Below are 17,636 nucleotides of genomic sequence, written 5' to 3'. Positions count from 1 at the left end.
CAACGCAATGTTGGTCTTGTGAACAGTCCTCCGACCGTTCCCAGCCCTTTCGGACCTGCCGCAGGGTACGGCACGAAGCGGCAGGCCAGATGGAGGCCAGGGCAGCGAAGACTGGAACATGGATTCAGACGAGACTCAGGAACGACGTAGACTCAGGCATAGACGTGGACTCAGGAATGAGGTGCAGGATGCATAGACGTGGACAGGCACAGACGTGGACTCAGGATGAGGTACTGGATGCACAGAGGTGGAGTCAGGAACGAGGGCTGAAGGAAGACATGGGCACTGTCCCTCAGGGCGCCCTACTCAGACCACCCGCGGGACTGAGTCGCGGACCACCCTGTGAGCGGGAGAGCACAGGGAAGAGTAGGTTGCTGCACTCCTGGCAGCTCAAGGCAAGGATACGCTGCACTCCAGGCAGCTCAAGGCAGGTTAAAGCATCAGGATCAGGAACAAGGATTAAGACAGACCTCAGTGCTGGAACAAGGACATCTGGAACAGCAGGAACATCAGGACTGGAACACGGATACTGGAACAGGAGACACACCTCAGGGCTGGAACATGGACATCTGGAACATCAGGACTGGATCAAGAGACAGACCTTGGGACTGGAACGGCAGGCAGACATCAGGACTGGACGAGGAGCTCCGACAGGTAACAAGAAACACAGGACCTTGCAGAAGGCTGGAACATGGACGACTTCCTGGAGCGAAGGATCTCAGGAGTGACCAACTCCTTGCGAAGGCAAAGACAGACTGAAAGCTGAGCCCTTTAGTAGGGCTGAGGTGGACAACGCCCAGGGAGGGGTCAGCAGGGGGCCACACCTGGCTGGCCCTTTAAGAGGAGCAGAGAGGCGCGCGCCCGTGCCCTAGGGAGCTGGAGAGAAGAGCTGGAAGCTGGTGGCGTCCTCAGCCACGTGGAAGGCCAGGGAAGCAGTGGAGCAGCCCTGGGCTGGAGCTGGGTGAAGGCAGGTCAGTGGAGCAGCTCCCAGCTGCAAGGACAGAAGCAGAGAGAGGTAAGGCTGGCTGCAGGCACCGGCAGAGAGAACAGAGCTGCAAGAACTGAAGCAGGAGAAGGGCTGACTGCAGGAACGGCTCCATGCCGTGAAGACAGCCCCAGGAGAAGAGGTAAGACTGCAGGGAGAGTAGAGAGCTGTAGCAGGCTGCAGGCACAGTAGAGAGCTGCAGGTACCAGCAGGGACGGCTCCCTGCCAGGCAAGGACCCGGGCTGAAGCAGGCACTGGGAGAGACGGTCTCGCTGCTGGCTAAAGGTCCCGGGATCGCAGCAGCACGTCGGGGAAAGGCAGGAACAGAGAAGCCTGCCGCATGGGAACAGCTGCGGGGACAGCCCCAGCTGATTCAGGGAGAAACCAAGCAGCAGCGTCAGCAGCCCGGCTGTCTGTCTGTGAGAAGGTAAGAGCCTGCCCACGCTTCTTGTGGGCAGGAGCATAACAAATGGCATCAGTAAATTTTCAGCCTTACCCCCACAGGAATGTTCTCTGGAACAGATAGGATACTGGCTATGATTTCCTGAATCCAGTAAAATCCCATCTTGGGTTTTGACTGGGAACTGGCTATGACTTTAGGGCCTTCTTCTGTCTTGGATGAGAACGAGATTCTTGCTGTTGATGGGGACAAAGGGGCAGAGAAGTGCCTCTTTGGTGTCCCACTTGAGAACCTCCTTGATGATGTGGAGGTGAGCTAGTAGCCGCAGAGAGGATATGAAGCATAGAATAGTGGTCCTTTATCTGCTCCACACCTTCTTTGACCATATCCCCTTATCCCTTGACCTTCCTTGACCTCATCTCCCTTTCAGGGCATATCAGCAAGCCTTTCCTGCATGTCTGTCCTGAGGTCTGACGCCCAAAGCTATGAGAGTCTATGGGTGCCAATGCCTATGGCAGAGGCTCTCGGTGTTGTTTCAAAAGCATCATAGGTCGATCTAACCAAATACTTTCCATACTTCTTCCCCTTATTCACCAGTTGAACAAGAGTGTCATTCTTCTCTTGAGGGAGACAGTCTGACAGATCCTTTACCTTTTGAGAATATCATGCATGTACTGGCCCATGAAGCACTGGTAAGAAAGTATGTAGACACTAAGCACCATATTTTGATATTCCTTCTTCTCATTGAGGACAGGGGTATGAGGATCCATCTCCGGTGGCGGCAAGGCATGACTCCTCAACCTCTTGGTCTTCTTGAGAGTAGATTCTACCATAAATGACTGGTGAGGCAGTTGCTACTTCTCAGATCTTGAAGCCTTCTGGATGCAATATTTGGTGTCTGCCTTCTCGTTAATAGGAAATAGAAAAAGAGGAGGAGGGGATCTCTCACATTTTTATCTCTATCTCCTTTAGAACATCATGATGGTCTCTGCCATGATATACTTCAGGGATTTGAGAAATTGGAGGATGCCCAGCATATTTGCCCTGGGGTCAGTCTTCTTCAAATGAAATGGAATGGCTTTCACCATTCATAAAACTGGCAAAGAAAAGGTCGTGATGTGGAGACTTTCTTTTTCCCTGTGGAGGAGAGGGGTCTGAAGGGAGATCTGTTGATATCTGCTGATCAGAGTATTTCTCAGACTCATAGCATAGCCTTATGAAGCCTTAGACACTGATCCAGTGAAGAAGTCTGAGTGGTCATCTATCTACCCACCCAGATAACCAGAAGGATGGCAGGAAGATCCCGTATTCTGATACAACATGATGCAACAGGGAAGCTTCCTTCCACAATGCACTGGATATTGGTACTGGTGCAGTCTACATCAATATAATGTCCCTCAAGCCACCAATTTTGATGTGGTACTGCCACATATAACGAGTCTCCAAAATCAACAAAATCTCTTTCCAATGTCAATGCATTCTCAGAATTCAGTTCAGCTCTTTAGCCTTTTAATTTTGATTGTTTGATGCCAAAGCAGGTAGATCAGACTTAGAAGATGAAAGGAGCTTATTCATATGTTCTTTTCATATCCACAGGCCCCTAGGGACATCTTCTGGGAGATGCATACCTCAGGATGTCAGCATCGAGGGACAAGATGCAGATTGCCCCAAGGGACAATTGGTATTGATGTAGACTGCACCAGAGTCAATATCCAGTGCATTGGGGGAGGAAGTTTCCCTGGTGCATTATATGGCGTCAGAATCTAGCACTTCCCTGTTATCTATCAGTAATTGACACTGTGCATTTGCACCCAGGGCACTTTTTGTAGTTGGTGACCTTCTTCTTGGACATCATCAAAAACAATAGCCAAGGTAAAATCAAATGATTCAATGACAAGGTAATTCAATGACAAGGTAAAATCAAATGATTCTATGGCATTGAGTAGCTGATGCTACTCAATGCCATAGAAAAAAATAGGAAAACAAAAAAAGTAATGAAAAACCAAACTAGGAGATTAACAGGTAGATTTTAAAAGGTCCGCGCATGCGCCCAAAGATACATGCTATATTTTTTTATTTAAATTTTTATTTGCAATAACATTAAAAGTCATAACAAAATAAATCATAGCAGTGTCTTATAACATCAATTATCAATATGCCTAACAGAAAATACATAAATTGCCTATGTGCATTTTTGTTGTTCCCCCCCTTGTCCCTCCCCCCCTCTTTGTGTCGCATCGGATTGTGGTTATGGGTAGCTCTAGTACATAAAGTCCATTAAAGTCCTTTGATCATGGCTCGTCTCTGGAGGCGTTCTGTCTCTTAAGGATCCAGATACATGCTATTTTATAAAGTATATGTGCAGGTTCTAAAATACACTTCACATGCATGTCTACAACCTTTATATGCTCTCAGGGAGGGAGGGGGAGGGGGAGAGAGAGAGAGAGATAGTATAAGGGTCCGCCTGACACTCAATATATTGACCAGTGTAAGGAGGGCACTTTGATTTGGGGTGAGTTTTCTGGAGGTGGGCTGGGATTTGGGGGGTGGTATTACAGAAACATTCAGAGGTATTCTTTGAAAAATTGACATCAATAAAGTATTTTAGACCTTATAAGTGGTGAAAAGGAGTTGATTTGTACAATGCAGCTAGCAGAGACTGCAGTGTAAAAATCAACTCCTCTTGTTAGAATTTTCATCACTTATAAGATTTATTTATTTATTTATTTATTTATTTAAAGAGTCTTCTATACTGATATTCGTAGGGACATCATATCGGTTTACAGTAAAACAGCAGCAAGGAAAAATTACAATAAACAGGGAGGGGGTACACTAAACCAAGAAAGCAGAGAAAGAAGCGGAAACAATCACAATGGTCAACTAGGATTATGCAAGGCAGAGCATGTGCAAAAACAGCAAACACAATAGTAGAGATAAAATCATAATAAATAATAAAGATAATAATAATGATAATAATAATAAATAAAGCTATGAACAGGATAGGGGAAAACCTGGAGTGATGGGTGAGGGCGAAAGGGCGAATAGACAGTGGTTATTAAGTATTTTGGGGGAAGGCTTGTTTGAAAAGCCAAGTCTTTAATAGGATCTGAATTTTGCAGAGCAAGATTCTAGCCTAAGATCGGTAGGTAAAGAGTTCCAATGCTTGGGCCGGCAATGGAGAGGGCCCGTTCTCTGGTGGATGTAAGGTGTGCCTTTTTTAGGGAGGGAACGAGGAGGGTCGCTTTGTTGACAGTTCTGGTGGGCTGAGAGGGGCATGTGAGGCGGAAGGGGTCGTCTAGCCAATTAGAGTTATGTGTCTATATGGCTTTGTGGATAGTGGTAAGGGTTTTATAGAGGATACGGGATGGGACGGGGAGCCAATGAAGGTCTTTCAGGATGGGAGTGATATGGTCGTATTTACGTGCATTGGAGATAGTTCTGGCTACTGCGTTCTGCAGCATTTGGAGGGGTTTGGTGGTGGAGTGAGGTAGGCCAAGGAGGAGGGAGTTGCAGTAATCCATTTTGGATGTGAGTGTGGCCTGAATGACAGTACGGAAGTCACTGGCGTGAAGAAGTGGCTTCAGTTTTTTCATAATGTTGAGTTTGTAGAAACCCTCTTTAAGAATTGTGTTGATGTGTCTTTTTAGGTTCAATTGCTGATCAATCTGAACCCCGAGGTTTCTGGCACAGTGCTGTGGGTGGAGTGTTTTGTAGGCAGGATCGTTGGCAAGAGAGGGTTTAATAGGGAGGTGTTGAGAGATGAGAAGTTCTGTTTTGGAAGTATTTAGGGCCAGGTGGAGGTTTGTGAGTAGGGTATTGATGGCTGCAAGGCAATTTCCCCAGAATTCAAGGGTATTAGAAAGTGAACCTTGAATGGGTATGACAATTTATACGTCATCAGCATAAAGATAAAATTTGAGGCCGAGATCTGATAATAGCTGGCAAAGGGGGGTGAGATAGATGTTAAATAGGGTAGAGGATAGTGAGGAGCCTTGGGGGACTCCTTGGGAGAGAGCATAGTAATTGGATTCGGCATTGCCTATCTTGACTGAAAATTGCCTATTGGTGAGATAAGATGTGAACCACTGAAGTGCAGAGCCAGAGATTCCAATGTTGGTTAGGCGGGAGAGGAGATGGTTGTGGTTTATGGTATCAAAAGCAGCCTAGATGTCCAGTAGGGCCAGGATGTAAATGTCCTTGGTCCATGCCTCTGAGGAGGCAATCAGTTAAGGAGAGAAGAAGGGTCTCAGTGTTGAGATATTTGCGGAAGCCGAATTGGGAGGAGTGAAGTATATTGTTGTTTTCAAGGTGATCTGTTAACTGGGAATTGACAACCTTTTCCATGATTTTTGCGATGAAAGGGAGATTGGAGATAGGGCGAAAGTTGGCAGGGTCCTTAGGGTCTAAAGAAGGTTTCTTGAGCAGCGGTTTAACCACTGCATTCTTGAGGGAGTCGGGCACAATGCCAGAGGTGAGGGAGCAGTTGATGACATCAGCAATAGGTTTGGCAATGGTGTCAGGTATCATAAGGAGGGCTTTAGTAGGAATAGTGTCTGAAGGGTGAGTTGCGGGTTTGATCTTTTTGAGAATTGATGCGATTTCACTGGACGATGCAAGGTCAAGGGAGTTGAAGGAAGCAGAGGTCGAGCTTGTGCCTGCAGGGAGCGGGTGGGGGTTGGGGGGAAATTTAAGGAGGATATTTGCTATTTTATTATGAAAGTAACGGGCCAATTCTTCACATTTGTTACTGGCTTCATTATTTGGAATAGCAGGGGATGTGGGCTTAGTGAGATTGGATACATAAGTAAAGAGGGCTTTCGGGATGTATTTGTAGTCATGTATTCTTGAGGCAAAGAAATCACGTTTTGCTTTAAGGGTGGAGACTCTGTAATGATGTAGGGAGGATTTGAAGATGGAAACTTTTTGGGGGGGGTGGGATCTTTGCGCCTGGCTCTTTCCTTTTGTCTGAGGTCATTTTTCATTTGTTTTAAGTCAACAGAGTACCATGGTTTTTGGTTCTTTGCAAAAGGGTTCACCACGTGTCTAGTGATGGGGCACAGTTTGTTGGCTATGTCTAAGGTGACATTGCCCCAAGAGTCAAGGGCGGCTTCAGGTGAAGAGCAGTCAAGTTTGGACGAGAGTCCTATAAATGCTGAAATGAGATCCTCGCTGGGGCAGGTTTTTCTAAAGACAATGGAAGTGCGGGTGGGAATGTTGCGTGAGTTAAGTGTCTTTATGGAGAGGGAGGTTTTAATGATGGAATGGTCGGACCATGGAACAGGAGGGCATAAGGGCTTGTTAGAGGAGTGGATACTGGAGTTAATAAAAATGAGATCAAGGGTAGGGATGTGAATCGTTTTTTGACGATTTAAAATATCGTCCCGATTTATTTTAAATCGTCAAAAAATCGTTAGAGTAGAATATTTAATAGGAATTTCCCCGATTTATCGTCAAAAATCGTAAATTGGGGGAAGGGGGAGGGCGGGAAAACCGGCACACTAAAACATCCCTAAAACCCACCCGACCCTTTAAAATAAATCCCCCACCTCCCGAACCCCCCCCAAATGTCTTAAATTACCTGGGGTCCAGTGGGGGGGGGTCTCGTTGTGATCTTCCACTCTCGGGCCACGGGTGCATTGATAGAAAAATGGCGCCGGCGCTACCTTTGCCCTGTCATATGACAGGGCAAAGGTAGCGCCGGCGCCATTTTGGTTCCTATCCCCCGACATCACGAGCGTAGGAGATCGCTCCCGGACCCCCGCTGGACCCCCAGGGACTTTTGGCCAGCTTGGGGGGGCCTCCTGACCCCACAAGACTTGCCAAAAGTCCAGCGGGGGTCCGGGAACGACCTCCTGCACTAGAATCGTGTTGCCGTACGGCCGGCGCCATTTTGCCGTACGGCAATATGGCCGGCGCCATTTGCAAAATGGCCAAATGGCGCCGGCCATATTGCCGTACGGCAAAATGGCGCCGGCCGTACGGCAACAAGATTCGAGTGCAGGAGGTCGTTCCCGGACCCCCGCTGGACTTTTGGCAAGTCTTGTGGGGGTCAGGAGCCCCCCCAAGCTGGCCAAAAGTCCCTGGGGGTCCAGCAGGGGTCCGGGAGCGATCTCCTACGCTCGTGACGTCGGGGGGATAGGAACCAAAATGGCACCGGCGCTACCTTTGCCCTGTCCTATGACAGGGCAAAGGTAGCGCCGGCGCCATTTTTCTATCAACGCACCCGTGGCCCGAGAGTGGAAGATCACAACGGGACCCCCCCACTGGACCCCAGGTAATTTAAGACATTGGGGGGGGGGGGGGGGGGGGGGGGGGGGGATTTATTTTAAAGGGTCGGGTGGGTTTTAGGGATGTTTTAGTGTGCCGGTTTTCCCGCCCTCCCCGATTTACGATTTACACGATATTTAAAAAAAACAAAACCGCGACGATTCGATTCCCTCCCCCCCCAGCCAAAATCGATCGTTAAGATGATCGATCACACGATACACATCTCTAATCAAGGGTGTGCCCTGCTTTGTGAGTAGGGGAAGAAATGATTTGAGTGAAGCCAATGGCATCAAGGGAGGTGAGGAAGGCTTCACAGGATGATGAGCGGGGGGAGACGTCAACATGGAGGTTAAAGTCTCCTAGAATAATGTCGGGGGCTTCAGTGTTAAGGTTATTGGAAATGAATTCAATAAGGGGGGAGGGGTTGAGTTCTAGAAGGCCAGGGGGGGCATAGATAATGCGGATCTGAAGTTCCTGGGATTTGTACAGCCCAATCTCAAATCTGGGTGGGGTGCTAATGTTCACAGGTTTGAGATTTAAGTGTTTTTTGACAGCTAAGAGAGGCCTCCGTCTCGTTTCTTAGGTCTCGGGATGGTGAAGATGTTGTAAGTGAGGGTAGATAACTGGTTGAGAAGGTCAATGTCTGAGTCTTTGAGCCATGTCTCTGTGATGGCACAGATTTCCGGCTTGCAATCGACTAACAGGTCATTAAGGATAACAGTTTTTTTAGAGAGAGACTGAGCATTGAATGGCTAGGGTGGTGAGTCCTAGGAGTTGGGTGAGTGGGGAGATAAGGATGGGGGAGAAGGGACTTGCGCTGTGTGGCCAGGTTGTAAGAGGTGGGTAGGAGGAAGACTGCGTGTTACGCTGAGCACTGGTCCGGTGTCCGTGAACACCACCCAGAAGGGTGGCTCCAGGTGGAGAGAGACAGGGGTAACTGGAAAGTCTCTGATGGCTGGGAGAGAAGTGTTGCGGCAAGAGTATATGGAGCTGGGTGATGGCTGGTAAAAGGAGCAGAGTACTTGCTGGGACAAAGTCCAAGTCCAGGCTGGGTCTAGGCAGGCGGCAGGCAAGCAGATTCAGAGTCCAGGCTGGGTCAGGGCAGGCGGCAGGCAAGCAGAGTCAGAGTCCAGGCTGGGTCAGGGCAGGTGGCAGGCAAGCAGAGTCAGAGTCCAGGCTGGGTCAGGGAACCTTATAGTAAGGCAGAGAGCCTGAAGGCCACACACACACAGCAGGGAAGAGGGCCCGAAGGCCACACACACACGGCAGGGCAGAGGGCCCGCAGGGCAGAGGGCCCGCAGGCCACACACACACGGCAGGGCAGAGGGCCCGCAGGCCACACGCACAGCAAGGCAAGACAGGCAGAAGGCCCGAAGGCCACACGCACAGCAAGGCAAGGCAGGGCAGTAGGCCCGAAGGCCACACGCACAGTAGGCCACACGCACAGTAGGCCCGAAGGCCACACGCACAGCAAGGCAAGGCAGAAGGCCCAAAGGCCACACACAAGGCAAGGCAAGACAAGACAGAAGACCCGAAGGCCACACGCACAGCAAGGCAAAGCAGGGCAGAAGGCCCGAAGGCCACACGCACAGCAAGGCAGAAGGCTAGAGCAGGGAGCCCAAGCGAGCTCGATGCCAAAGCACCGAGGGAACTGCCAGGCAGGGTTATAAGGGGAAGTCCAGAACATAGAGAAAAGAAGAAGATGGACTGGGCCAGTCAGGAGAGCCTGCTCTTGAGGGACCCCTGGTGGTGAAGCAGTTGCACAGCAGCCATAGCCGTAACACTGCGAGTTGGGTAGTGGATGTGTGGGATTGGGAGGCTTGAGTTGCATGTCATGTTGGAGTGTTGGGAGAGTACAGTCGGGGTGGGGGTAAGGAGGGATTACAGCAGTATATACAGTCAATGAAATCAATACATTCACTACAGGTGGGGGGGATATCAGCGGAGAGTACAAACAGTGCAATAGTATCAAACACTAGTCGCAAGTGCACGTGAAGTGAAGTACAGGTTAAAAGCAATGTGTACGAAAAACGTACGAGAGAGATGGTAATGTCACTGGATTTTGGAGCGGTGTGTGGTCGCTTAGGCTTAAATATACGGTTTGAATTACCTTGAGGAGTCTCGTAAGCTAGACACACAGATTGGTGATCCAAGAGAGTCAGGGGGGTGCATCAGGGTGCGGTTGAGAAGGATATCAATTTTACAAGGAATATCTCTGAATGTTTCTGTAATACCACCCCGCAAACCCCAACCTACCTCTAGAAAACTCACCCCGAATCAAATTACCCCCCCTTACAATGGTCCATATATTGAGTGTCAGGCTGAGCCTTACAAAAAGTCTCTTTCTCTCTCCCAAGCACACATAAGATATGCATGTAAAGGCCTCAGATATATGCTCATGAATGCACGTGCAGTCCTTTTAAAATGTACCCATTAATGTACGTGCACCCTTCCCGGCTATTTAAAATTTGCACATATGTGGCCATTTTTGCACACGTAAGGCTTTTAAAATCTACCTCTAAGGGAACAGGAAACAATGAGGGAGGCCACATGAAAAGAATTCACTTTTTCCTTCAGAAAACTGAGAAATCCATGATGAGAGAAACCATGACAAGTTCATCTATTGGGATCTGTGGGAAATAATGAACCAGAGTTCTGTGTAACCACAATGATGTGGGATGTCCTGAACATGCTCAGTTGAGCATTTATGACAGCTCTGATACTTTATAAACATAGCTCCGACCAGGCTTCATCTGATGACATCAAATTTGAACATTGTAGAAAAGACAAATTGTTAGGGAAAACTGACATTTATAATGGCTGGTATTTCTTATATGTTAATAAAATCATGTCCAAAAATTGAATTAGGTGTAAAATATGTAGAAAATAAATGATTTTACCTGGTCTGAATAATTTGTTGTTTCAAACACAGATGATTCAAACAAGTTAAATTGGGGTGATTTTGGAGTAGAGGTCATGAGAAAGGAAAAGGCAGGCGACTTAGATGTTTGTCCTTCACATCCTATATTATTTGTCCTGGAAATAAATAAATAAAAAGGATATAAGGAAAGAGAAGTTTTAACCATTTTCTTTTCTTGAAAGCTAAAGCAAGTTCCCTCCTATAGCATGATTTTTGTTACATTCTGTTCCCTTTTTCTCTTATAAATATCTGTACTATAATCTAATACTTTATGTACTCCGCACCGAATACATTGTGGAGGTTGTGGAATATAAAAAAAGTAAAAATAAATAAATAATACTGGGCAATAGACCATATTGTAGGATTTCTGCAAATAAAGTCCTGACAAGTAAATACTTACAATTTTTTTCAGATAATTTAGTTGTTAGAACAAAAAAATCATTAAGATCCTCATTTTCTATTTGTTTTACTTTCCTGATAAGATATTTGTATTTAAAGATTTAAAGTATCTTTTATTCATCCAGTCATTATGAATTATTAATCTAAGCAAATCTGGATGCTGCTATTAGAGCTCCAGGAAGTACTACTCTAATGCATGTTAAACAACTTCTGCATTAGAATTCTTGTATTGCCCAATTAATACTATAAAGCATGGCCAGAACAGACCATCCTAAACTTGAATAGTAATCTGGGAATCTATATTCAGATGGTTTGTTTGACTAAGTTTGGGATTTAGTTGGGCAAAACATGGGTTTTAAATATCCTGCCACTCTGACAACCTCCAATTTATCTTGTTAACTGTTTGGCTGGATAAAAATTAGCTGAATAAGTTGGAGGTGTTCCTGGGGCATTCAAGGAGGAATTAAACTTGTTGGATAACTTAGGCCTGGATTTATCAAAATGCGATAAGTATCGACGGAGAGAGGAAACTCACTCCAAGATGAGATTTGTGCAATGTTCTCTCCACCTAGCTTGATGTTACCCAGGTAGAGAGTCCATCAAGCTAGGTTGAGAGAACAGTGCACAAATCTCATCTTGGAGTGAGTTTCCTCTCTCTGTCGGTCCTCAGATCTTCACAAGAGACCACTGTTCTGTTTGTATGTCTCACATTGAATGTCAAAATGGCCCCTAACCCCCTACACCAATACCTAACCCTCACCTCGAGTTACTAGGTGAGCCTACCATAGGGATACAAATACCTATCTACGGAGAGGACATTATGGCTAGTCAGTCTCTCTCTCTCTCTCTCTCCAATGCTAGCACAAATTGCAATAAACTGTAAATTAGCATAAACCATGCCCCTTTTGCTACCGCATGCGATACTTATCACATTTTGATAAATCCAGGCCTAAGTTATTCAACTAGTTTAATTCCTCCTTGAATGCCCCAGGAACACCTCCAACTTATTCAGCTAATTTTTATCCAGCCAAACAGTTAACGAGATAAATTGGAGGTTGTCAGAGTGGCAGGATATTTAAAACCCATGTTTTGCCCAACTAAATCCCAAACTTAGTCAAACAAACCATCTGAATATAGATTCCCAGATTACTATTCAAGTTTAGGATGGTCTGTTCTGGCCATGCTTTATAGTATTAATTGGGCAATACAAGAAACTAAAATACAAGTAAAAACATATACAGACCCAACTCCACGGGGTGGCGGGTGGGTTTCGTGAGGACTAACATCCTGCTGTCCTGTGAGAACACCTGTTACAGGTAAGCAACACTTGCTTTCTCACAGGACAAGTAGGATGGTAGTCCTCACATATGGGTGAATACTGAGCTGAGGATGCCCGAGAGTGCACCAAATGCACCCAAGACGCGCGAAAGGCTCAATGACGGGGGTGGAATTTGGAACGGAGGGCATCCTGAAACGCTTAATAGGTTGGTGGAAGGATGTTGGGTAGTTAAACTGAAAAGAATAAGAGTAGACGGACTGGCCAAACATGGAGCATGCCGGCTAGTCATATCTAAGCAATAATGGGCTGCGAAGGTATGGAGAGAACTCCAGGTTGCAGCCTGATAAATATGTACAAGCAGCAGTGGCCGAGGGGAAGCTATTAAGGCTGGGACGGACGCAACAGAGTGTGGTTACACACAGTGTTGTAGTGAAATGCCTGCTTGTTGGTAGAAAAGAGATACAGACCGTCAATTAGGAGGAACAGGTCTGTTTGCCCACTGGACTCGCAGCTTGACTCTTGCCACAGAAGGAAAGAGTTAGGTGGAATTCCTATGGAATGTAGTGCGATCTAGATAGAATGCAAGTGCACTATTATTGTCCAAGAAGTGGAAAAAACTCTCTTGCTCTGGTGAGAGAGAGGTGTTGGGAAAAATGGGCAGAGTATATCCTGAGTAAGGTGAGATGCAACGTCTACCTTAAGAAAGATAGGAAGTTGAATGCGTAAAAACCACTCAGTGACGGAGGAACGCAGGGTCGGATGAGTATGTAGCAAAGTGTGTAACTCACTGTCCCTGTTGGCAGAAATGACACTTATGAGGGAAAGTATTTCCCAAGTCAAACTGTGAAATAACAGGACTGGAAAGGCTCAAACGGAGAATGTATGAGACTTATAAGGATAAGATATAGGTTCCATTCCATGACTAGTGAAAATAGAGGTGGCTTGATCAGTGGATAATCCATGGTAAGCTGACTCAGAAGGGATTTACCGTAAATTGGGTATCCCCACTCCCAAACGATACACCAATTGGAACAGAGGTGTACCTATGTGGAGGATGTCTGGGGAGCAGAATCCGAGGGAGCAAGAGAAAAGAGTGGTGTAGAAAAAGAAAAAAGGGTAATACCCTTTTGTATGCGTCATGTGGTAAATCATGCCATTTTGAATGGTAGGATTTATGTGTAGAAGGTTTTGTGATGCTACCAGTACCTGAGAACATCAGTGAATCTACGATTTGAGACTGACTTGTGAGAAGGCAAATTGGTTACTGGTGTGATAGATTGAGAAGTATGGGAAGCATACTGGTCTCGGCCAGGACGTGGGTCAGAGGAACAGTGAACCCCGTCCCGGTTCAACATTAGAAGAGTGCTGGCTATGAGAGGCAGCAGAAGAGACACATTTAAGAGGCCCTTGATGGAAGAAAGGCGTCTATGGGAACGCACTGGAAACATGTGTAGGGAGAAGAATCTGTGCACCGTATGGTTTGATTCAGACGCAGAGAGCAAGTTCGGTTGACCTCAACGTTAGAAGATTTTTCCCACTACACATGTAGTCCGAGACCATTCGAGAGGATGGAAACCTACATGGAGAAGGTCTGCTAGTGCATTCAGTAAATCTCTTAGATAAGTGGCCCGAGGATGCATGAAGTGAGCAAGGACCAAGGGTAGAGCTGCACAGCTTCCTTGCAGAGTAGCGAAGAGGTTGTGTATGCTTGTGTGTTGGAAAGCACATTGTCCCTATGCTGTCTGTATGCACAAAGATTTGTTGCAGAGGCAGTATTGAAAGGCATAAGGGTATAACTCATGGCTACAAGCTCCAGGAAGTTCATGTGAAACTGTGCCTGGAGTGGAATAGATGCATATTGGGTTGAGAAGCTTTTAGGTCAAACTTTACAACCCTGAGTAAATGCGAGCATGAGCAGAATCAGACTAGGTTTTGGTTCTAGATCTGCAATATGAACGAGGGACGAAAGTGGTTGAACAGCTTAGACCACTGATAATGAATTTCACTGAATCTAACCCATAGCAGTTTTGGATCTATGAGGAAAGTGCATAGTGAAAAAAACCCATGGCCCGTCAATGAAGAATTGAGGGGCTGAGGTTATGGAAAAATGCACTCAGGGACATGTAAGAATTTATTAGAATGTCTGCGCGTATGCTGGACAGGAAGGTCATTATGACTGTGGTGCCCAGAAGTGTTGTATAAGGGATTTATGGCAGTGACAGTAATCCCAGTAAATATATAGTGAGTCATGAAGAAGTGAATGCTCCTTGCGTGCAGTGACTGTTGTTATGCAGCTGTCCATGCAAGGAAAAGCGTGAATGATGTTGTACTCCGTAGAGAAACAGCAGTCACCAATAGTGATTTAAAGAAATACCATAGTTGATGAAGTTGGTGCAACAGGCAGAGCTTGAGATTGTAATATTGTTGACTCACCATGAAGCACATAGAAAGATTAGAGGTAATGTACTTATTGTGATATGGAAGCATGGTAACGAGAGATACCATTTTACCTGAGCCTTCTGAAGAAAGTTGGTATTTCTGAGGTCCAGGATGGGTGGAGAGTAACTACTTTCTGTTGAAAGAAAGAATAGTGTAATTAAAACTCCCCAACCCCCCCCCCCCTTCCCCCCTCTGCGCTTTGTAGCGTCTGGGGGAGTGTACCGGGACGTTTGGTACAAGGTGGGGTGGGCGCTCTGATATCCGGCCAGTTGGGAGACCAGGAGGTGTCCAATTGGAGGGGCTGATGTAATCTGGATATCATGTAACCTCCCATGGGAGCGTGAGCGGTAAAATCTTACCCGCATTTCTGTGTGCTATACAAAAACACACCGAGACCTGTCGTCAGGCTTCGAGGTGGACTTGTACTTGAGGCAGTATTTGCTGGATCTCATGTTTAGCAGATCAGCGAATGCACCTGGAACTTTGGTTCTGAAGCAGGAACCAGAAGCCAGAGCATTAATCAATACAGAGCCTCGTTGCTGAAAAAGGGAGGAAGCCCTGATGCAATCCCAAAGATATGATAGAGAGGTTCTCTTGGTATTGTGGCTGACATAGCTGGCATAGCGATATGTGACACTAATACGGTTCTTGGAAGGTACATGACCTAGAACTTTTTGAACCATGTGGCTCGAATTAGAGAACACATCTCAATGGGAATGCAGCAGAAGCGGGTACTTACCATCCGACGTGGATCGCCGAAGGACGAGCCAGTGAAGATTGCTGGCTCCGTGGATTCCAGGAGTCAACGAGGGAGTAGATGCCCATCTCAACTCTGATGCCTGGTATGGTGGCGCAGATATAAGGGAGAGAGGCTGAGAGTGGCTGGCACAACCACGGTAGTATTTTGTGGAGGGCCACAATCCCCCACCGATGTTGGTGGGGCACTCCTCGGGAACAGGGGAGCCGATTAACGAGCTTGTGAACCCAGCCCTCATCGCAGTGGCTCGATGCCTCGTGACGCCAGTGCAGAATTCTTCGGAACTTGTTCCAGTGTTTCTGGAGCACCAAGGACTGCCAAAACTATTCGGAACAGTGCCGATGGCAGTGGTGATGTTGCTCGGCACGAGCATTGTCCAGCATCGAGAAGGATAGCACCGATGTGCTGGATGGTGTCAGTGGCGGACGGTCACTGTGTCGGTGATGATACATGCCATGGTGCTCAGCCCAGTCTTTCCCCAGCGCTGAGATGGATGCCCTCACTGTCGTGGATGGCAACTGATGACGGACTGTCAGCATGCCTGCACTGCTCCTGGCACTATGTAGTGTCTTAGGCTAAAACAGGGCTTTAATAAGAACCCAAAGCTTGAAGCACTGTGTTTAGGCGAGGGCATTACATGGCGGTGCTATGTCGGTGTTGACGGTGTCTATGGCGGCCGAAGCGGCCTCGAGGGTATCATCAAAAATATATATGAATTAACGTCAATGACTCGGCAGAGTAATGGTGACAGTGACGGAGCACTGACTGCATCGGCGAAGATATCTATGGGAACGATGTGACATCGAATAATCAAAAAAACATCACTGGTATCAGAAAAATGATACCGGCATCGACAGAGTCGATGACCGCATCGATAGGAACGTCGAAGACACCGATGGAAACGACATGGGCATCAAGGGCATCAATGTATGGAAGCGGGCGCCAAGGGCATCGGTGGCATGGCCACGGGCATCGACGGCATGGCCACGGACGTCGACGGTATCGATTGGATCGACTCGAGCAGCAATGGCATCCATGGCATCGATGCCATGGACTTGGGCATTGATGCCACAGGCATGGGCATCGATGCCATGGGCGCAGGCATCGATGCCATGGACGTGGGCACCGATGGATTTGATGTTGGCACCAATGGCCACCGATGGAATCGACCTGGCATCGATGCCCATCGATGGAAAGGAACTGGGCTTCGATGGCATCCATAAAATAAAGTATGGCATCGATGGAAATGACCCTGGCATTGATGGAAGTGCCCCGGGTGAAGGTGGCATCGACCCGGGCATGGATGGCACTGAGACAAGGTGTACGTCGATAGTATCCCTCCGGGCAATGATGGCACCGATGAAACCCAAGGAAAAATCAGTGCCATGGATGAAAAAACATGAATGGCACTGATAGAAACGATGAAGGGACGATGGCATCAGAGTACCACGGGGGGAGGGGGTACCGATGGCATCTAAGAATCCAGGACAGTCTGAAGGGGGTACCGATGGTAGCAATGGGGCATTGACTGCTCGAGGGTGCCGAAGAATCGAAGGACCTGAATCTACAGGGGCCCTGGTGGCAACAGAAACCGTGGAAGTCCCTGTCCCACTAGTGCTAATAACCAGGCAGAGTTCACAGTTGGACACTCGCAGGCTGTGTGTGGCTAACTGAAAACATAGGGAGAGGGAAGGCCGCAGTCGGTTGGCAGGCCAGAAAGATGACATGAACCGACCGAAAAACAGGGCATAGTACTCACCGAGTGTTGAATAAATGTACGCGAAGGGAGACCCGTGCAGGGAAAAAGTGTTTGTGAAGTAAATGTTTAAGTGTTTCCATGTGGAAAAAGTGTTAGAATTTCTCACAGAGCTCCTAACCACTGTTTACTGCAGAGCGGAAAAAAGAAGACTGAGGGAGACACCTGTGGCTCACAGGGATAATTGCAGGCTGAGCATGCTCAGTGCACTCAGTGTGCCAGTGTCAGTCAAAGCTTTGTAGAAACTTTGACAGAAAAGGTTTTCCGTTCAGGGCTCCATCCTGTGATGTCACCAGTATGTAAGGACTACCATCCTGCTTGTCCTGTGAGAAAGCCCCTGTTTGGCCATGCGATTTAGATACGCTATTATTACTCCTTATACTGTATGGGATAATAGCATATGGAAAACGTGCAGCCAACCACCCCGAAACTAA

General features: G+C 47.3%; 1 protein-coding gene across 11 annotated transcripts in view; it reads right to left on the bottom strand.

Moving 5' to 3' along the window:
- C4H14orf39 (chromosome 4 C14orf39 homolog) overlaps positions 1–17,636 on the bottom strand; it is a 702,704-nt gene that overhangs the window by 109,243 nt on the left and 575,825 nt on the right. For all 11 annotated transcript variants that reach the window (XM_029598172.1, XM_029598168.1, XM_029598170.1 and 8 more), the window contains one exon: positions 10,553–10,688. In XM_029598172.1, coding sequence (XP_029454032.1) covers positions 10,553–10,688 — 136 coding nt within the window. The remainder of the gene's footprint in view (positions 1–10,552; positions 10,689–17,636) is intronic.

The sequence above is a fragment of the Rhinatrema bivittatum genome, chromosome 4 (genome assembly GCF_901001135.1).
Source record: "Rhinatrema bivittatum chromosome 4, aRhiBiv1.1, whole genome shotgun sequence".
Lineage (NCBI taxonomy): Eukaryota > Metazoa > Chordata > Amphibia > Gymnophiona > Rhinatrematidae > Rhinatrema > Rhinatrema bivittatum.
Note: the sequence above shows the minus strand (reverse complement) of the source record. Positions and strands in the feature narration are given on the sequence as shown.